General features: G+C 62.3%; 3 protein-coding genes across 3 annotated transcripts; all 3 read left to right on the top strand.

Annotated features, from left to right (window-relative positions):
- Positions 1-217: 217 nt before the first annotated feature.
- On the top strand, positions 218-7,444 carry LOC311213479 (protein PML-like; the record flags this gene model as incomplete). The annotated part of the gene is made up of 9 exons (XM_084293518.1): positions 218-252; positions 776-1,272; positions 1,653-2,233; positions 3,097-3,717; positions 4,451-4,488; positions 5,424-5,655; positions 5,791-5,852; positions 6,291-6,429; positions 6,684-7,444. Exons 1-9 carry the CDS (start codon positions 235-237, stop codon positions 7,442-7,444), a joined length of 2,949 nt encoding a protein of 982 aa, XP_084149644.1. The 5' UTR covers positions 218-234.
- Positions 7,445-8,904: 1,460 nt separating this feature from the next.
- Positions 8,905-11,752, top strand: LOC311213477 (zona pellucida sperm-binding protein 3-like; the record flags this gene model as incomplete). The annotated part of the gene is made up of 9 exons (XM_084293516.1): positions 8,905-9,171; positions 9,962-10,080; positions 10,156-10,259; positions 10,491-10,668; positions 10,755-10,875; positions 11,017-11,108; positions 11,205-11,347; positions 11,461-11,550; positions 11,634-11,752. 9 exons carry the CDS (start codon positions 8,905-8,907, stop codon positions 11,750-11,752), a joined length of 1,233 nt encoding a protein of 410 aa, XP_084149642.1.
- Positions 11,753-13,529: 1,777 nt separating this feature from the next.
- Positions 13,530-20,668, top strand: LOC311213476 (zona pellucida sperm-binding protein 3; the record flags this gene model as incomplete). Its single annotated transcript, XM_084293515.1, has 15 exons — positions 13,530-13,573; positions 14,582-14,984; positions 15,241-15,359; positions 15,436-15,539; positions 15,722-15,899; positions 15,970-16,090; positions 16,200-16,291; positions 16,556-16,692; positions 16,762-16,851; positions 16,925-17,051; positions 17,446-17,553; positions 18,645-18,768; positions 19,065-19,345; positions 19,397-19,460; positions 20,516-20,668. 15 exons carry the CDS (start codon positions 13,530-13,532, stop codon positions 20,666-20,668), a joined length of 2,145 nt encoding a protein of 714 aa, XP_084149641.1.
- Positions 20,669-20,942: the final 274 nt, after the last annotated feature.

Raw genomic sequence — 20,942 nt, 5'->3', positions numbered from 1 at the left:
GCTCCACGTCCCCTCCAGGCCCCCTGTCCCCCAGGAAAAGCCCCTTTGGTGGCAGAGCCCTTCCTGCCAGCCATCAGCAGAGGGCTCTGCGCTGCCGGCCTGCCCACCTCGAAGGTGGAGCCTGGTTCCAGCGCAGGAGAAATCGAAAGTGGGCTGAAGGAGCAGAAAGAAGGAGCAGAAGGAGCAGAAGCCAAAGGGAGGCTCGGTGGCGAGCTGGGGGTCCCTCACTCCACCATGGCCAGCCCCGACCAAGTGAGCCCCTGGGCAACGTCGGGATGCTGCAGGGGATGGGGAGGAAGGGAGGATGCTGGAGGCCACGGGGTGGAGAGGCTAACGAGGAGAGGGAGGACGTCAGCCTCTGCTGGGAGGCCAGGATGGGAGACAGAAGGGCTGGGAAGGGGGCAAGAGGGGAGCTGGGCTGGGGGGAAGGAGGCTGGGGAGGGAGATGCTGGGGGCGGTGGGAAGTGCTGTGTCCCGGCAGGATCCAGGATGTTTCATTGTGTGCCTCCACGGACTTGTTTTGGGGGCTGGAGGCTGGGTTTGGGGGTGGGAGGCTGCGTTTGGGGGCTGGAGGCTGCGTTTGGGGGCTGGAGGCTGGGTTTCCTGCTCCCCACCCCATCTCTCCTCCTCCCCGTGGGGTCCCCTTGCACACAAACCTCGCGGCACGGCCAGAAGGAAGCGGGAAGCACCACGCTCCTCCTTCCTCCAGCTGCGGTTTGTGAAGCCAGCAGAGCGCTCAGCGGCCTTGCTTCTTCCCTCTTCCTCCCTCCCCAAGCAGCAGCAGCAGCAGCAGGAGGAAGAGGAGGATTTCCAGTTCGTCCTCTGCGAGGGCTGCCGGCAGGAATCGCCCAGCCTGAAGCTCCTCACCTGCCTGCACAGCCTGTGCCTGGGCTGCCTGAGCGAGAACAAGCCGGTGGGGCAGTGCCCCGTGTGCCAGGAGGCCATCCCGCAGGCCAACGGCATCCCCGAGGTGGACAACGTGCTGTTCGCCAGCCTGCAGGCCAGGCTGCGCGTCTACCGCAGGATCGTCGGCGGGGCCGAGCTGCTCTGCGACAACTGCAGGAAGGAGGGCGAGTACTGGTGCTCCGAGTGCGAGGAGTTCCTCTGCACCACCTGCTTCGAGGCCCACCAGCGCTACCTCAAGCGGGAGAGCCATGAGGCCAGGAAGGTGACGGACATCAGGGCGGGGGCGCTGAAGGATTTCCTTGAGGGCGCCAAGAGGACCGGCAGCTTGGCCTGCTCCAACCCCACCCACAAGAACCAGACCCTAAGGTAGGTCTGGCGTGCTTGGGTTCATGTCACCAAGCTCGTTGGTGGCCCTCCGCTGTCCCCGTTGGCACCGGGTCCCCGAGATGGGTGGGAGGGTGAGCTCTGGGGACCGGGGGGAGGTTTGATGGGGAAGGCGGTGATGGGACAGGGGAGGGCAGGGAACGAGGCTGCTGGAGCACAGGAGGAAGGCGGCTGGTTTGGGCAGGAGGAAAGGGTGTGGGTGGTGGTGCTGGACCAGCTTGGGGGCGTTTTGGGGGTAAGGAGTCCCCCAGACGGCTATGGGCACGATGTTCAAACACCCTCATGGAGCAGTTCTTGCAAACTCCCTTCTTCACCCTGGTCCGTGCCCTAACCCCCCGCTCCACCTGCGCTTGGCCCCGCAGCATCTACTGCAAGAAGTGCGAGAAGCTGGTGTGCTGCATCTGCGCCCTGCTGGACACGCAGCACGCCGGGCAGCACTGCGACATCCGCGCCGAGATCCAGCGGCGGCAGGAGGAGCTGGCGGCCGCCGGGCGGGAGCTGGCGCGCCGGCGGGGCGGCTTCGAGGCGTCGCGCGCGGCGCTGCAGGAGGAGGCCGCCCGGCTGGAGGCGGCGAGCGGCGAGACGCGGGAGCTGATCCGGCAGCGCGTGGAGCAGCTGGTGCGGCTGGTGCGGCGCGAGGAGGACGAGCTGCTGGGGCTGGTGGAGCGGCGGCGGGAGCAGGGCCGGCGGGAGCTGGCGGGGGAGCTGCGGCGCGTGGAGGGCGTGCTGCGGCGGATGGAGGCGGGCGAGCGGCTGGTGGAGAAGATGAGGCTGTACGCCACGGAGCAGGAGGTGATGGACATGCAGCCCTTCGTCAGGGAGGCGCTGCGGGAGCTGCAGCAGCTGCGGCCGGCGGCGGCCGGGGGCCGAGCGCAGCACGGGGACTTCGCCGAGTGCCGCGCCAGGCTGCAGGCGCTGGCCGAGCGCATCGAGGGGCACGCAGGTGAGGACGTGCGGAGGCCGGGGGGAGGTTGGAAGCGGGGCCGGAGGTCAAAAGCCTGCAGGAGGCAGTGTTCTCCTTGGGTTTCAAGTCTCCTTCTGCGACCTGACGGACTCTTGCTCTTGGGGCGTGCTGCCGTCCCTTGGATGCAGTTGTGGTGGGAGGGCTGGGACCGGGCTGTGCCGTGGGCTAAGGGAGGTTTGTGGCACCTGGATGTGTGGCACACGGAGCAGAGGCTCACAGGGAGGTTGATGTGCGGAGGACTGGGTCACCTTGGCACCCTCATGGGGCTGTGGCACGTGCAGGTGTCCCGTCTGTCCCTGGGCCCTTGGTCTTGCTCAGCGTGGGCTGCTCAGGGCGACCTGGGGCAGTGATTCCCCCTCTGTTTGCTGCCTTGGAGTGGCATATCTGACCGGGAGGGTGAAGGGCTTCCAGGGACACCTGGGCTGGCCACAGGTGGGTTCTCCCAGGTGTTCCCCAAGCTCTCCAGGTGGGATGTGGTGCTTTGGGAACGGCAGAGGCCGTTGCATCCATGGTGTGTGCAGAGATGGAGCCAGGAGCGGTCAGGAGGCGTCAGCATCCCTCCTGCAAATGGGGGGAGAGCAAGCGACGTTTGTGGGGTTTTCCGCTCCATCCCCTTGCTGCTGTCAGGGCTGATGCCATTCAGCCCTGGGCTGTGTCCTCCTTGGCAAGCCGTGGGCTTCCACGACTGAGCTCCCCAGGGCTGGAGCTTGCGGTTTCCTGGGGATGAGCTGCCTCCTGCCCTGCTCCTTGCGTCTCCCCCCACGGTAGGCAGCACCCCTCCAGCTCCCCTCACCAGAGCAGCCTGGCAGCACCTCCTGACACCCCTCTCCTGCTCCCTTCAGCCCCCGTCCCCACGGCAGGTACCTCTGCTCCCCGTCGGGACGCCCCATCTGAAGATGAGAGCACCCCAAGCCTCAGCCTCCTGCCTCAGCCTCCTGGGGAGATGTGTCCCAGCCGGGGAGGGGACACGTCCCTTGAGCAGAGGGATGAAGAAGCGGAGGAAGGCTCGGCGTCACCTCGTAGGACCCATAGGGACACCGCGCCTCTCCCCAGGACCCCCCAGGCCTCCCCGCAGGAAGATTTCGGCTCCTGGGCCAGGTCACACACGCAGCAGGTCGCTGAGCTCCTGCGGGTCGCCTCCTGCTTGCTGCGGGCTCACTGCAGGTCCAACAAGCACCTGGCAGCCCTGTCCCGGGGTGTGCAGTCCATGTCCCACTCCCTGGGTGCCCTCGCCTCCACCGTGGGGACAATTCTGCAGCCGTGCTGCAGCCCCCCCGCCGTGCCCACCCCCTCGCAGGGCTCCCAAAACCTGGACTGGCCGACGCTCCCCTCAGACCTGCTGGAGCTGTTCCCCTCCAGCGCTCTGCAGGGGGATGAGACCACCCCAGGTCCTGCAGCATCTCCCCCTGCCCGTGAGCCCCCCGCCAGCCCCCCGAGGTCTGTGTCCCCCAGGGAGCGCCCCCGTAGGGGCAAGCGTGGCTGCAAGCCCAGCAGCAGCCCCAGGAAGAGGAGGAAGAAGTGACAAGAAGTGACATCCCCGTCGTGGCACCGTGATGATGCTCCCAGCAAGGAGGGGTGCACGGAGCCTCGTCTGCAAGAGGGAGCTGCGGGCAAGATGCCTGCACTGGTCTGCGGCTGCTTGGAAGCCCCACTGCGTGTCCCCCCAGGGACCAAGCTCTTTGCTGTGCCAATAAAGTCCTCCTGGGCTGAACTTTTGTCTCTTGCTGGTGTCGCAGCCTGGAGGGACCCTCCTGAGCCCGGGGGCTTGGGGCTACCCAAACCGTGCCCCGCTTCTCCACCAGGGGTTTGAGCAGGACCACGGCAGCTTTCTGCCAAAGCCACAGGAGCCCGGGGGACACCGGGCTGGGGTCAGCAGAGTGGCATGCCCCCAGCTGCCAAATTGTGTTAACTTCTCCCTGCATGATGCTACTAACAGCCTTTTTCCCTTCCCAGCATGTGCGGGCACCTCCACGAGCTGCAAACCCATGGGGGAAAGGGTTTCTTGCCAGGGTGGGCAGCAGGGCGAGCAGGCAGTGCTCCAACCCAGCCTGCAGCCTCGCTGCTTGAACTTGGCCTCTGCAGCATCTCCCGGTGGGGTTTGTGGTTACCCACAGCTCCAGCGTCCCCGTGGCCACCTGCACCTTCTGCACCTCCAGCCGTGCTCGCTCTCAACCCGCTGTGTTTTTGTTCTTTCAGAAGCTGCCCCTGCTCCAGCCATGGAAGACTCCCACCGGGTGAGGCTTTCTGCTCGTGTTGTGCCGGGATTTCATCCGGGGCTACCTTTGCTCAAGCATTTGGCTGCTGCTTCCCCGCCTGCTTTGCTTTGAAAGGGGAGCTGGGCTGCAGAGCCACCCTGGTGCGAGCTCTCTGCTGGTTTCCAGTCCCACCCCCGGACTGGGACTGGTCTAGCATCACCACGCACAGCCCAGAGGGGTCCTGCCCTGGGGATTTGGGGTGGGACTTGGGCAGGGGAGCGTGGTGCCAGTGATGGGGATGTGGTGCTGGGCACAGCAGAACCTGTCTGGGAAAGATGAATGTTTGCTTTGGGCAGGGACATGCGGGGCTGGGAAACCAGCTGGAGCACGGCACCATCAGCCATAAATTGCCTCTGAGGCACCAACGGCCATTAATTACACTTCCAGGAAGAAGCTTCTTCCCTGTGCCATGCCAGCTCTCCAGCTCACGCCCCTTGCCACCACTGCCTGCTCTCCATCTCCCGAAATAGGAATCCTCTGCTCTGCTTCATCTCGCCCCCTCCCCAAGCCCTTCCGAAGCCCAGGACCCCCCTCCCCATACACACACATCTCCAAGCACCAATCTGCCACCCTCCCACCTCCTGCTCATTGCTCCCACCCCCATCCTTTTGGTCCCCACATGGAGCCATCACATTCCCGGGCTGGTATAAGGGGCAGATGTTTGCTCACCCAAGCAAGGTGCGTGGTGGGATTTGCACTCACACCACATCTCACCTGCCTTGGGGTCACTACCTTGGGATCGTTACCTTGGGGTCATTACCTTGGGATAGTTAACTTGGGTTCAAACGAATGGCCAGAGGTGGCAAGGCTTGGGGATCCTCAGTCCTTCCCTCAGACCTCTGCATTGACCAAGGACCAAAATATCCACCCTGAGCACGCGGGGACGCTCACCAGGCTCTGCTTTGCCCACGTAGGCCCCCTCTACCTCCACTCCTGCCAAGAGGAAGACGGACAAGAACACCAACACGCTGCCATCCCCAGTGAAGGTGATGAAGGTTGAAGAGGACGACGACGGATGGAACATGCTGGAGGAGCCGCAGAGGCCGAGCTGCGAGGAGCAGCCTGGGACCAGCTTTTTGAGACTCGCCATGGACGACAACCTGCTGGAAGGCATGCTGGATGCCAACGGGGGGCTCTGCGGCTTGGGTAAGCGGTGTGCCTGAGGCTCGTGGTGTCCCGAGCAATGAAGCCACGGGTGGAATTTTCCACCGTGGTGTATTTTTTATCTGTGGCTTGAGGGAGAATCTGTTGGAACTCACGGGCATGTCTTTCTTACCCCAGCAGATAGCAATAATCCCAGCTTGGAAAGCGCTGAAGAGGACAGCGCGGATGAGGACTCCAAGGTGAGTGCAGCTCTCCGTGCTCAGCCGTGTGTTGCTCGCTGTCTAAGCCATGGAGGCTGCACCACTTGGTGCTTCCAGACCCCCAGGGCCGTCCCAACAGCCCCTGGCAAGAAACTCTTCACTCCCGAGCACCAAAATACCTCTCTCAAAACCCTTCAGCTCTTTGGTAGCCCCAGCTTTTCTGCCACCTTTGAGCAGAAAGCCAGTTAGGATGGGTCCAAGCGGGCCACCCCCCATGGACACGTCACGTTGGTCTGGGGTGCTGGAGGAGGCAAGGCTTCATGGCCAGCTGGAGGGGCTTCTTACACCCCGAGGGCTCCAGCAGGCAGTTTGAATTCATTTCTGGGCTGTGGTAACCTCCAGGACACGTCAGCGCCCAGAGCTGCAACCCCAGTTCTTCTTGAGACATTTGATAAGAGCCAATTTTTGCTCCTCCAGGACTCCAGCCTGCTGGAAGGTCTCGGTAACATGCTTGATGACAGCACCAGTGAAGAGCACCTGGGCTTCCCCATCCGCCTCCAGAACACAATGGACACGAGACAAGGGTCCTTGGTCTTCTTTGACGTCAAGATTTTGAGTAAGATCCTAGCTGGGGATGCCTTAAGCCCCTCTCCTTAGTCCACCCTCCAAGAGCTGTAGGAGCCCTCACATTCGTGGTGTGGGGCTGATCCAGAAGCTGAGGGTGGAGGTGGACAAAAGGATGGATCCCTCATCCCCCCGCTGCCGTCAGGGCTGTTAGAGCAGCCCAGTCTGTTTTATTTCCCCACCGAGTAAGACTAATTCTGCTTATCCTTCGTTTTTCCTCACTCTTTTCCCTCGTTTCTTCTCCAGAAAACGAGATCATCCAGATGGCAGTGGTCGACAGGGAGCAGATACTGCCAGTCCTCATCCAGCCGGTGAAATGTTTGCCCAGCCTGATGGCCAAAAACAGCGTCTGCGAGGTCGGCCTGAGGAGTCTGCTTGGCCACCTCCACGCCATCCACAAGCCCATCCTGGGTGGGTTCAGGTTCTGCTCGCTGCCCCTTCCCACCTTCCTGGAGGCTCTGACGGTCCTGGGCAAGAGAGAGGAGTTCAGCTCCGCCGTGTACGGCTTCCTGGACGTCCTGCCCCTGATAAAGGAGAAGGTCCCCGAGAGGGACAACTACAGGCTGAAGAACTTGGCCAGCACCTACCTGTGGCGGGACCTCAGTGACCACAGCGCCATGGAGAACGCCAGGGCCGCGAAGGACCTGTGCGAGGTGCTGGACATCGACCTGCTGAAGAAACCCAGGCTGGTCCTCAGCCACGCCAGCCTGGAGTGCTGGGCTTCCCTCCAGCCCCTGCTGGAGGAGAAGCTCCTCAACAAGGCGTCAGCCCAAAGGCTGGCCGCCTGCAACGTCGGCCTCTCCGAGCTGTGGTCCTGCCACCGGCACGACCCCGGGCAAGGTCTCCAGAAGCTGCGTGCTCTGGTCAACGCTCACCGGCACGGCTCCGAAAAGAAAATCCGCAACCTGAGCAAGGTGCAGGTCTACTTCCAGCGCCAGCAGGATGAAAGCCGCGAGGCCCCGGCGGGCAGCGATGTGCCAAAAGATGTAAAAAACAAGGAAAACTGAAAAGGAAAACTGAAAAGTGAAAGTTGGCACTGCCCTGTGGCCTGGCATCCCGGCTCATCCGCAGCAAGCCCTGCAGGCTCACATCCCCGGTTTTACCTCCAATGTTTCCTTGTCTGGTGGCTCTGGTCCTGGCCCCGCTCCCGACACCTCGCCGTGCCTTCGTGTCCCCTCTGGGCTCACCAGACTGTCGGGGGAGCTTTCCAAATGCTTTCTTGGGGACGGGTGCTGCTGCCCGGAGCATCCAGCTGCAGATGAAATAAATCGTTTCTCTATTTTGGTGTGTGTCACAAAGAGTTTGCCTCTGCTCCCCCATCCCTCAACGCCCCCCGGCGAGCACCGAGGGTCCCCTGGGACCAGGAGCAAAGCCCCGAGCTGCCCCCAGCGCCCTGCTGCGCGGAGCCACCCTCGTCCTCCTCCTCGATTTATGGCCTCCAGCACGAGGACCTGGCCTCCTCCCCCTCGGGGATGCCTCATTTCCCATAAAAGCGTTGTTATTCCTAATAACGATTTTTCTACTCGGTGTTTGGGTACCGCTCATCCCAGCCCCGGTCCGGCCCGGGAAGTGGGATGGGTCTGTTCAGGGAGGGGTTTAAACAAGCGTTTTCCTCCCTTTTGCTAAAATCCCGCAGGGAATGCAGCTCGGAGGGAGGATGCCACCGTGTGGAGGCTCGTCCCGCAGCAGCACGGCCGTGGTTTGGGCTGGGGAGTGGGCTATGGGCTCCACGATCCCCCCCCCGGGTCCTGGAGGCTGTCCAATGCCCCAGGACTCCCAGAGCTTTTTGGGACGCGTCCCTCCCCAAGAAATGCAGGATTTTTTGTTCTTTTCCTTTTATTATTCCACCTGATTCGTGATGAAATGTCCTCTTCTTCTTCCTGCCCTCAAATCACCTTTTCTTGGGTAAAGAGCCAGCCGTGAATCCCTCCTGCCCTGGAGATCCCCAACGGCCCTTGACACGATCCCTGAGTGACCTCAGGGATCACTGCAGGGCTGAAGGAGCTGGGACAGGGACAAGTTTGGGGACCTGAAGGGAAGGAAGATGCCACCTCCTTCCCACCCCACAGCCCCCCACAGCACAAGGACCCCATTCTCTGGAGGAGGGACCCATCTCTTGGTAGGGCTGGTTATTACCAGACAAGGCACAAAAACCTCCGGCTGGCTAAAATCCAACACCTCTTCTTTGGCAAGGGACCCAGCAGCTCGTTAGCTAATTAGCACCCACCAGGATGGGCTCTCCAGGGATCCAGCTGCTCTCACCTGCTGCCAATCGCCCTTGACAGGAGGCGAGGGCTACAAAAGCCCCCGTGGCAGCTGGTGCTCCTTGTGCTGGGCTCTGGTGGGCAGGATGAGGCCGGGGAGCAGCCTGGGGTTTGCCCTTTTCTGCTGGCTGCTGGGGGAGGCGGCTGCTTACAACCCCTGGGGCTTCCTGAGAGGGGAGGCAGAGCTATGGGGGGCTCCTGCCATGGGGCAGCCCCCTAACTTCTCCCCGTGGGCATGGGTGGATGTCTCCCAGCTCCAGGCTGCTGCCCCCCTGCACCCTGTGGCTGTGCAGTGCCAGGAGGCTCAGGTGGTGCTCACGGTGCACCGGGACCTCTTTGGCACCGGGCGCCTGGTCCGGGCTGGGGACCTGACCTTGGGCACGGCTGCCTGCCCACCTACGGCCCAAAATGCTGCTGAGAATGTGGTGACCTTCGTGGCTGGGCTGCACGAGTGCGGCAGCACCCTCAGGGTAAGGACGGGGGCTGGATCTTTTAGCGTGGTGCTGTGCACAGGGAAGGGATGCTGAGTGTTTGGGCATCCCCCTCGGGGCTTCAGGATGGCTTTTCTCCTCCATCTCACAGAGCTGATGCCAGCCCTAGAAAGGCAGCAGCTGCCAGCCCTGTAAATGCCTGCTGGTAAGGCCTGGTGGTTCTGTTAGCCAAGGGCAGCCTCCCTCCTGCCGTGATGCTCTGCTGTTTGCTGGTGGACTGGAGCTGATGTGATGCTTGGTGGAGCGTGTCCCGCTTTGGCAGAGTGGTGTGGTTGGGCTTTAAAAGCTTAAAAGCCTTTCCCAGGAGCTGGACATCTCATTCTGGTTTTAGGGGTGGCAGAAGCTGTGCTGTCTGGGCTGGGGGCCAGCTTTGGCCCATCAGCAGGGACGGGCACGGACCAGGCAGAGGTTGGGTTTCTCCTGACAGATCTCCAAATCCTCCCATGTGTGCTGTGCTCACCTCCTCCAGGGTGCTGCCAATGCAGCCCAGGAGCCCCAGCAGCTGGTGCTGAGCTCAGGAGTGTTGCTAGAGCATGGCACGATGCTGCTCCAGAGGAAACTGCCTTTGGTCCCTTTCCTCTGGAGAGGTTTGGGGCCACCAGGGTGAGAAGCGTTCACTAAAGCCCCCTGGGGGACAGACCCTCCTTCTGGGCACATGGAAATGAGAAGAAAAAAACACCGAGGAGCCAGGCTTCAATGTGCTGCTCCGCTCCTTTAGCTGAAGGAAAAGGGCTCTTAATGGTGGATAACGCATCTCGTCTCTCCCCAGGTGACCCCCGATGCTCTAATCTACAGCACAACCTTAAATTACAGCCCGGTCCATGCAGGCAACCCCGTCATCGTCCGCACCAGCCCTGCTGTGGTTCCCATCGAGTGCCACTACCCCAGGTGAGTCGATGTGGATGAACACCTCCCAAACCCTGCTGCCACGGAGCCTTCTAACCAGGGCGTTCCTCTCCCCAGGAGGACCAACGTGAGCAGCAGTGCCATCAAGCCCACCTGGGCACCTTTCCACTCCACCGTGGCCTCGGAGCAGAAGCTGCTCTTCTCCCTGCGCCTGATGAGCGGTGGGTTTGGGGACAGGGTCTCCTCGGGCAGGGTCCTTTGGGGTGGCTGGGCTTCAGCTAGGTGGCACAGCTGGTGCTGGTTTCACCCCGGGGTGTGCAGGTGGGACATGGATGTGGTGCTTTTGGGGCTTTGGTGTGATGTGGGCAGCCACCAGGGCTCCCTCGGGTGGGAGAGGAGAAGCACCAAGGGCCCCCCAGCTCCCTGTTGATGACAGCCTGCTCTGCTTCCAGATGACTGGAGTGCCGAGAGAGCCTCGGCCGTGTTCCAGCTGGGAGAGGTGCTGCACTTCCAAGCCGGGGTCGATGCGGAGAACCACGCGCCCCTGCGGCTCTTTGTGGACAGCTGCGTGGCCACCCCAGCCCCGGAGAGGGGCTCCTCTCCCCAGTACGCCTTCATCGACTTCAGCGGGTACGAGCTGGCTGTGCCTCGGGTAGGGACGCCTTTCCTCCTGGATTTCAGCAAGGAGAAACCCTCGGCCTTGCCTTTTTGCCTAGGTGCCTGGTGGATGGGCAGCTGGATGACGCCACCTCGGCTTTTGTATCCCCGCGGCCCCGTCCAGACGTGCTCCAGTTCGCAGTGGATGCGTTCAAGTTCGCAGCAGACTCCAGCAGCCTGGTAAATCCTCCCCAGAGGGAACCCCCTGGTTGGAAACCACTTCCCCAAGTTGTCACTTATGGACCTCCCTGGGGTGGCGGTGCTCCTTTTGGGGACCCCTCTAACAGCGCTGACCCCTTCTGCTCTGCTTTCCCCCCCCAGATCTACATCACCTGCCACCTGAAGGCCTCCCTGGCTGACCGTGCTCCTGATGCCCTGAACAAGGCTTGCTCCTTCGACAAAGCCAGCAGCCTGTGAGTACCTGGGGGGCTCGGGGCCTCTCCCTGAGACCCCGAAGCATGTGAGGGGTCCCTGATGAAGGGCGGGCTGGTCACCGGGCTCTCTTGCAGCTGGGTGCCCGTGGAAGGCCCCCGGGACGTGTGCTCCTGCTGCGGGGCTCGGCGCTGCCCCTCGGGGGGGCTCTCCAGGAGGCTCCAGGCTCCCTCCCGCTGGCAAGGAGGACGCTCCCGGAGGGACCTCTCCTCCCAGCCCGGTAGGTTTATGGGGTTTTGCATCTGGTGCAGCTGGGACAGCTCGCTCTGAGCTGGGTGGTGGGAGCTAAGTGTCCAGAGGAGCTCATCAGAGCCCTGGTGTCCTCCCTTCTAGATCCTGTGGTGGAAGAAGAGGATGTCGTGCTTGGCCCCCTGCTCATCCACAGCTGGCAGCACCCCACCAGGGGCAGGATGCCCTCAGGAGGTAGGGTGAGGGCAGGTATTTGGGGTGGGCTGTGGCAGGTCCCAGCTCTGCCCCTATAACACCTCCCTGCTTCTCCTCCCCAGCTGCAGGAGGTCACCTGGGGCTGGTCCTGGGGCTGGCTGCGATTTTTGGCTTGGTCGTCCTGGTCCTGGCTGCTCTGGGAGCTCTGACTGCCTGCCGCCAGCCCAGCAATCCTGTCTGAGACGCTGTCAGCTTTTATGGCCTGTCTAATAAAGAGAAGTAAACCTGAAAGGCTGGGGGACTTCCTGGGGTGGGGGTAGAGAAGGATGTTGGAGGGTGAGCTAAGCAAATCCCGGTGTTCACCCATAAAACCCCAGTTTTAACCCATTAGCTGGGCTGCTTTGCCTCTCAGCCTGTCTGTGTCTCCTTTCCCTGCCCTCAGCAGGGCTTTGTGGAGCCTTAGGGACCCTCTGGAGCACCCAACAGGGAACCAGTGTGGAAAAATCAGTATGTACGCTGCCCTTCTTCATGGAAACAGAGGCATTTAGCCTTAAAAATGCTCCTGTGGTGCATTAGTCATTCCTCACTGATGGTGAAATTAAGCTAAAGCCAGGCAGAGCTGAGGCCTCAGTCAAATTTGGAGCACGTGTGTGGGAGGTGAGTTAAACCTGGGGGGTTTGGGTGATTTTCTTCGTGTCCTGCACTAAAACAGCAGTGCTCTGTGTGCAAACTGGCTGCATGAAGCAAATCTGGAGAAGCAACCCCAGCAGGGAGGAGGCAGCGACCACAAGGAAGCAAGGCCCTGCTGCTGCAGGGAGCTGAGGGCAAGGAGGGGAGCCCTGCGGGTGGGTCGGGCTCTGCCCGGGACAGGGGGAGGCAGGAATTCCACTCCCTGCCCCAAGGACTGTTTGCACGTTTTCCCCAAGGCTTGTTACATATTTCTGTGTGCAAACAGTCCTTGGGGCAGGGAGTGGAATTTCTGCCCTCGCTCCCCCCCCAGAAAGGGGTTTGGGGTTGGCATCTGGTCCTCCCTCTGCTGCTCTGCATGGGCAGGGCGCCCCAGAAGGTTTTTTTTTCTTTTTTTTTCTTTTTTTTTTTTTTTTATTCCTCTTCAATATCCTACCTTGGTGGCACTAAGCCCCATACAGCTGTCTGCCAGAGCAAAGCAGGAGCCACAGCGATGTAGCAGGAGCTGGGGCTCGCTCACAGCATGGGATATCAGGGGCTCCAAAGGCTGGCAGCATCCATCCACCTCCAAGAAGGAAGAAAAATGTTGGCCAAATCAGCTTTATAATGAGATTTGGGATGGGGGAATGCTCTGTGGCTTGCACCCATGAGCAGTTGTCCCCCTTAACAGCTCCTGTCCCCTCCTGAGCCCTGTCCCCAGCTGACTTTAAGTGAAAAGTTCTGTGCTCTAAGTGAAAATGAGACATGCTTGCAAGCTTCCTTTGCACAGTGGGGGAAAAATGCTGCTGTGGGGTTGCTCTGGGACTTTCTGTGCTCGCCCCCTTTCCTGGCCATGCTGGGATGGGGCCAGCATCCTCTTCCGCTCAGCACAGAGGGGAGAAGGGCACGGGGACAAGTGGTGAGGGCTCGGCTGGGAGCAGAAATTCCCTTTTCCAGAGCCAAATGCCTCCCAGCTTGGGGCCTTTCCACCCCAGATGGCTGCCCCCATGCCCTCCCAGGGGGGATCCAGCCCTGGGCTCGAGCCCTGGCACCCCCAGACCCCCGACCTCCCGAGCCAAGGACCTGGCCGTGCTGCTGCCCTCGTGCTGAGGCTCTCCCGGGGGGGCCGCCCGCTTATTTACTGATTCAGCATCGCCCGCTGCCCTTATCTTTCGTCAGCGTGAGCGCCTTTGCCAAATATTCTGCCAGAGCTGGAGGCTCCCTGCTGGAATCCCTGGCATTTCTACGCAAGCAGCAGTCTCAAGGTATTTTAAACACACAGGAGAAGCCCTGGCCGGCTCCGCAGGGAAAGGAGCCAGCAGGAAAGGCAGAAGGGTTAGGATTTTGGCAGGATGATGTGGGCACGTCACACAGCTTTTGGGGAACGTTGCAGCAGGTACGAGCCATCCCCAGCTCCAAAATCAGTGGGGTTTCTGCTAGCAGCGTGCTGGCTGACACCTGGCCCAAAACCTTGTTTCTATTTCCTTTAAATTTCCCAGCAAATGGTCAAGCTGCTCCCGTTCAGACATCCACACCATCCTGCTGCCCCGTGCGTGAGGCTGCCTGGGGACATCCCAAAAGGTGCAGAAGGATTTGGGGTGTGCAGCAGAGCACCCTGGGTCTGCTGTGCCCTGGCAGGATTGGGGGGAAGGGAGATAAGGGCACTCAAACAAAGGGGCTGAAAGTGTGTGGGGTTTAGTTCTACCCAGCTGCCCCCCTCCCTGAGTGCCAGCCCCGGGTATTTCCCCGCTCCAGAGCTGGGTGCTGGGAAGGGAGCGGGGGGTGGAGCGCCTCACCTTGCTCCCTGCACCCCGTCCCGTTTCCTTGCTGGCAGCCAAACGCACACGGCCTGAGGAGAGGTGATAACACGGGGCCACATCTCACAGCCCAGCCCTGCCCCAACCTCGTGGCCAGCAGCAATGAGGATGAAATGGGGATTAACGGGTGCTGGCTGAGCCCTGCCACGTTCATGCCACTGGTGATTGAACTCCAGCAGCTGCTGCTCGAGCATCCCGGGGGGGGGGCTGCGAAAAGCCCCTGCGTGGGCTGGGGGCTCTGGGAGCAGCAGCATCCATCCCAGGGGGCTGGCGGGGCTGCTCCTCGAGGAGGGGGCGGCGAGAAGCGGCCTGGTCTGGGCCCCCCCCGGCTCCCCCTGCTCCTGTCACCTCCCCGGGGGCCTTGAAAAGCCCCTTATCGCCCGGCGCGTAACCTAAACAAGCCACATTGTACCCGTCTCCTCGTCTCCGGCTTCTGCTGAGTTTTCTAAACAATTCCCCCAAAGAGGCTGACGAGGATATTTTCTCTCGCCTTGGGCAGCCCGGGACGGGGGGCTCAGCACCCCGGAAATGACTCTGCCTCCCCGTCCCCCCCGGGCGGACGGCTCCGGGGGCTCGGGGATATAAAGCATCGCGGCACAGCCCGGGATCCCTGAGCTGGGCGTGCTGCAAGCAGGCGGGATGCGACGCGGCGGCGGCTTGGCGCTGGGGCTGCTCTGCTGGCTGGTGGCCGAGGTGGCCTCCTACACGCCCTGGGACTTCTCCTTGGGGGCGCGGGGGGACCCCTCCGCCTGGTCCTGGGGGGCCGAGTCCCACTCGCGGGCCGTGCCCGGCTCGCAGCCGGTGACGGTGCAGTGCCAGGAGGCGCAGCTGGTGGTGACGGTGCACAGGGACCTCTTCGGCACCGGGCGCCTCATCAACGCGGCCGACCTGACGCTGGGCCCGGCGGCGTGCAAGCACTCCTCGCTCAACGCCGCCCACAACACCGTCACCTTCGCCGCCGGCCTCCACGAGTGCGGCAGCGTCGTGCAGGTGAGACCCGCTCCCATCCCCATCCTGCATGAGTGGCAAGAGCAAGGGGGTGTCGCTCCCAAAAAGGAGGTTTTTTCACCCGAAGCTGCTTTGCGCTTTTATCCGGACAACCCCTGATGGCGCAAAGTCCCCAGCTCAGCATTTTACCCTCCTATTTGTGTTTTCTGGTGGGAAAAGGATGGTTCTGGGGTGCGTGGGGGGTGGTGGGGAGGTCTTGGTGGTCTCGCTGCCAGCCCTGCAGCCTTTCCCTGCCCAGGTGACGCCGGACGCCCTCATCTACCGCACGCTCATCAACTACGACCCCAGCCCTGCCAGCAACCCCCTCATCATCCGCACCAACCCGGCCGTCATCCCCATCGAGTGCCACTACCCCAGGTAAGGGATCTGCGTCCTCACCGCCCCACTGAGGCCCCCCGGTCTGCGCCTGCATCCTGACACCGTCCCTTGGCAGGAGGGAGAACGTGAGCAGCAACGCCATCCGGCCCACCTGGGCTCCCTTCAGCTCCACCTTGTCGGCCGAGGAGAGGCTGGTGTTCTCCCTGCGCCTCATGAACGGTAGGTGGGATGTACCAGAGGGTACTCACCACCCGGTACAGCAAAGCCCTGGTCCCAGTTGCCCAACTGGGGCAGCCAACATGCCCAAATCCAGCACGGGTGCTGCTCCCTGGGGCGTCACCTCCACGGTCCCACCTCTGTCCCCCTGGGGACACCCTGATTGTCACTGCTCTGCCTTGCAGAGGACTGGAGCGCGGAGAGACCCTTCACCGGCTTCCAGCTGGGCGACATCCTCAACATCCAGGCGGAGGTCAGCACCGAGAGCCACGTGCCCCTGCGGCTCTTCGTGGACAGCTGCGTGGCCGCCCTGAGCCCCGACGGCGACTCCTCGCCCCACTACTCCATCATCGACTTCAACGGGTGAGCCCCGGCTGAGCGCTGTGCTTCGGGGGGCCCTTTGGGACGCTGACACCCCCCGCCCTGTGTCTAGGTGCCTGGTGGACGGGAGGCTGGATGACACCAGCTCTGCCTTCATAACCCCCCGGCCGCAGGAGGACATGCTGCGGTTCAGGATCGACGTGTTCAGGTTCGCAGGGGACACCAGGAACCTGGTAAGGCTGCGTGCGTGTGTCCCCAAAGCTCAGCCTGAGCCAGGCGGTGTCCTCGTGGGCACCGTGGCCCTAGAGAGAGGTGCTCAGCTCTTCCCCTGCCTCCCCCCAGATCTACATCACCTGCCACCTGAAGGTGACGCCGGCAGACCAAGCCCCAGACCCCCAGAACAAGGCTTGCTCCTTCAATAAAGCCAGAAACACGTGAGTAGCTGCGGCACGGACCCCAGGGCGTTTTTATGGACCCAAATGGGGTCAGCGTCCAAGCACAGGACACCAATCCTCTGTGGCTTTGGCTGGGATGGACAAGGAGGCACCAGATGCTGGGACATCAAACCCAAGCTCCACCACTGTGGTGGCCCTGGATTTGGCCATGCTCTGGGGGTTCCTCTGGGCACAAAAGCTCCAGAGAGGGCTGGGTGCTGGGGGTCCCCACTTGCCAGTGACGGTGCTCCTGCCCTGCTCCAGCTGGGTGCCGGTGGAAGGCACCCGGGACATCTGCAGCTGCTGTGAGACGGGCAACTGCGAGCCCCCCGCGCTCTCCCGGAGGCTCAACCCCCTGGAGCGATGGCCCGGCCGCCGCTTCCGTCGGGATGCACCTGAGGGTAAGGGCCTGGTGCGGGTAGGGAGGTGTGGGCCGGGGTGAGCCCAGCTCATGCTGCCACCCTGCCCAGGGAAAGAGATTGAAGCCGACGTGGTCATCGGCCCCGTGCTGCTCTCGGCGGACCCAGGAGCCATCGGAGAGCAGCGGGAGGGAGGGGACGGTAAGTGCCAAGCAGCCAGGGCCCCGCAGTTCTGCCCGGTGCCGTGCTCTGACGCCTTCCTTGCGTTTTGCAGGTGCAGCGGTGGCGGTGACCGGCGCAGGAATGGGGCTGGTGTGCGTGGCCGTGGCCATGGCGCTGGCTGGGGTCGCCGTGGCCGTGGGCATCGCGCGGAGGGGCTGTGCCCGCGGTTCTGCCGGGGCGTGAGCGCGGGGCGAGCCCTCAATAAAGCCTGCAAAAAGGACGAGCTGTGCCCCTGCTGCTCCCTGCGACGCCGCTCCGGGGGGAGGTGGGCTGCCTTGGCTCCATCGGGGCTGGGGGCGGCACCGGGAGCGGAGCTGCAGCCCCCCGGGCTCGGTGCCCGCCCTGGGGCTCCTGGGGACGGGGCCGGGGCCGGTCCTGGGGTGGCCCCGGCCGGGTCCCGGCTCCCCGGGGGCGCCGCAGCCGCGCGGGGGGATCCGGCCAGAGGGGGCGGGGCTGGGGATTGGCCCCGCCCCCCTGGCCCCGCCTCTCTGACCGCTTTCCCGCCGTGCCCGACTTCCCGCCCTCAGTCCCCACTCAGGTCCGCCCCTCACTCCTTTTCCCTCCCCTTCCCAGCAGCCTCGTGGGCGGGGCAGAGCGGGGAGCGCTGCGCCGGGATTGGGCGCACCTCGGGGCGTCCAGGATCGCGATTGGCTGCGGCGCGGAGCCGGGCGGGGCCAGGGGGTTAAGAACGCGCGGAGGTGGTGGCGCTGCCTGGGCTCAGAGCCCGGCTCAGTTTAGGGCTGCGCGGTGGGGGGCGGCGCCCTCTTGGGGCTGGGAAGGGGAGGCTGAGCGCGGAGGTGTCGGGGGCGGGAAGCTGGCTAGGAGCTGCTGCATCTCCCAAAAAGCCCAAGTGCTGCTTTTGTCAGAGCGTGACAGCAGAGGCTGAGTCCCTTGATTCTGAGACCACCAAAAGGGCAGAGTGCTGTTGTTTGGGGCTGGGAAACTGACCAAGGTGGCAGGGGGTGTGTGGGGGAGATCAGGGCCCATGGGCCCTCACCAGAGGCAGGGATCCAGTCACAGGTGTCCTAGAAGTGCAGGAGGACAGAGTGCACCAGGCTGAAGTTGATGTATGAGACAGTGGAAGGAGAAAGCTGAAAAGAAAAGGAAAAAACCCTTTTTGCACATAGATTCAATGCTGGTACGCAGCCACGAGGCCACACTTCAAGTGCTGTGTTCAGCTTTGGGCCCCTCACTACCAGAAGGACATTGAGGCCCTGGAGCATGTCCAGAGAAGGGCCACGAAGCTGGTGAAGGTCCCGGGACACAAATCCTGTGAGGGGCGGCTGAGGGAACTGGGGGTGTTTAGTCTGGAGAAAAAGAGGCTCAGAGGAGACCTGATTGCTTTCTGTAAGTGCCTGAAAGGAAGGTGTGGGGAGCTGGGGGTCAGCCTCTTCTCACAGGTAGCTTGTGATAGGGCCAGAGGGAATGGCCTCAAGTTGTGCCTGGGAAGGTTCAGGTTGGAAATGAGGAGACATTTCTGCTCAGAAAGAGCAGTCAGGCATTGGGAGGGGTTGCTCAAGGAGGTGGTGGAGTCACCGTCCCTGGGGGTGTTCAAGGAGATGTTGGACGTGGTGCTTAGGGACAGGTTTCAGTGGGTGATGGTGGTGGTAGGGAGGTGGTTGGGCCAGCTACCCCTGGAGGTCTTTTCCAACCTTTAATATTCTATGATTCTAATTAATTAAGTAACTGGTCAATAACGGCAGTGTACAATATGACAGTTAATATCGATATCCAAGTTCTGACTGATTGATTTATGGCCTTGTCAAATCCAGCTGTCATCAGCCAGCGCTGAAACGACAGCCCGGCGGCGTCCCGAGGGACGCGGGGCAGGGGCCGAGGGAGGGCGGTCCGAGCTGCCCGGCCGTGCCGGACCTCCTGCCCTCAGTCTTCACTCAGGTCCGCTCCCACGGGGCCCTTCCGCCGTGCTAGGGGTACCCGGACCCGGGTGCTGCCGGCCCCTGCCGTTGCGTCGCGGCCCCCAGCTGCTGCCCCAGCCCTGCCCCTCGCACCGGGGTGACAGCTTCAGCCCCGTCCCCGCGCCGCAGCTCTGCGCTGCAGGGGAGGGCTCCTCCAGATATTCCCAGCGCTGGCTGACGGTCGCCTTTTCATCCCCGAATCCACATTTTCAACTCTTGCTGCGTGTTTAGCCCCGGATCTGTAGTTTCAGCTCACGCACCGTGCTTCTTTTTCAGCCCTCTCTCAGCTCGGCACTCTCCATGCACCTGATGCTCCTCCGGCTTCTCAGAGCTCCGGCTCGTCACAGCTCGTGCCCTGCCCCCGGCCCTCCCGACCGCCTGCTTCGGCTCCCGCTTCCGACACCCGACACCGGCCCCGCGGCCTCGGGAGAGCCCCGGGACCGGGGCTGGCGGCGCGCGGACGGCTTTGGAGAGGCCCCGCCCTCATCAGCGCGGCCCTGCCCCTCCCTCGCCGCCTTCCCGCCATGCCCGACCTCCCGCCTTCTGTCTCCACTCAGGTCCGACCCTCACCGCTCCGCCCCTTCCCCCCCTCCCCCCCTCCCCCGCAGCGCCGTGGGCGGGGCAGAACGCAGAGCGCTGCGCCGGGATTGGGCGCACCCGGAGACGCCCAAGGTCAGGATTGGCTGCAGGGCCGCGGCCAGGGGGTTAAGAGCGCGCGGGGCGGAACTCGCAGCTCAGTTCAGGGCTGAGCGTCGGGGGCGGAGCCAGTCGGGCCCTGGCGTCGCCCTCTCAGGGCTGGGAAAGGGAGGTGTCGGCAGCTGCTGAATCTCCCGAAAAGCCGAAGTGCTGCTTTTCTCAGAGCTTGAGAGCCGAGGCTGAGTCCCGCATTTCTGAGACCCGTAAAAGGGCTGAGTACATAGCTTGCCACACCTCCCAATTAATTAATTAACCAGTCAATGCTTACACAGTGTACAACTATGACAGTTAATAACGGTACTCAAGCTATGACAGCGATTGATTTATGGCCTTGTCAAAACCAGCTGAAATCAGCCAGAGCTGACAGGAGCTGGTTGAAGGCTGAGCATCTCTGCTCCTGAATGGCCAGCAGCTAGTGCTGAGATGGAGAGCTGGGGCTGAAAAGAGCTGGAGTGTTGATCATCTGGAGCTGAAACACAGGACACAAAGTGAAAATAAAGATCCATGGGGGAAGGAAGAAACAGAGGGCACAGGCTTATATATTTATACAATGGCATGAGGTGAAATCACAGATCACAAAATGAGAATAATGATCCAAGGTGGAAACACCAGGCACAAGCTAAAAACAGACTATGTGAAGCAAAGACAGCATGCTGGTGGTGAAACACAGTGCATGACAGACAAAGCCCTAATTAAACAAGTATCAGTGAATATTTATACTGTGGCATAAGATGAAAATACAGGTCACACACTGAGAACAGAGATCCAGGGGTGAAACGGTGCTCAAGCTGAAATGGTTGTGTTGGCAGTGAAACCCAGTGCATGGGCAAGGAAACCTCTCTCTTAATAAATCAATCCGTTTATAGAGTGATATGACCCAGAAACAAAGGGTACAAACGCAAAATAAGGATCTAGGGAGAAAAAGTGTAGCACAACCCAAACACCAGGAGAGGAAAAAAATAAAAATAAAAGAAAAATGAAATCAGCCTCTGTTGTGAAGCTCTGACGAAAGCAGCACTTGGGCTTTTCAGAAGACACAGCAGCCCCCGCCCCCGAGGCCCCCCAGCCGGGTTTCAGCCCCTGAGACCGCCGCGCTCAGCCTCCCCTTCCCAGCCCCACGAGGGAGCCTCCCCCCTAAGCGCAACTCTGAACCGCAGCAGCGCTGCCACCCCGCGCGCTCTTAAGCCTCTGGCCCAGCCCGGCTCCGCGCTGCAGCCAATCGCCACGCTCGGTGACTCGAGGTGCTCCAATCCCGACGCAGCGCTCCGCGCTCTGCTCCGCCCACAAGACTATGGGGCGGGGGGGAGGGGGGGGGAAAATTGAGTAGTGAGGGGCGGACCTGAGTGGGGACTGAGGGCGGGAGGTCGGGCGCGGCGGGAACGCGGTGAGGGAAGGGCGGGAGCCGAGGGGCGGGGCCGGGAATCGAGGGGCGGGGCCAATCCACAGCCCCGCCCCCTC

The sequence above is a fragment of the Netta rufina genome (assembly GCF_964035555.1).
Source record: "Netta rufina genome assembly, chromosome: 11".
In the NCBI taxonomy this organism is placed as follows: Eukaryota; Metazoa; Chordata; class Aves; order Anseriformes; family Anatidae; genus Netta; species Netta rufina.
This window is presented reverse-complemented; position numbering and strand designations above follow the sequence as displayed.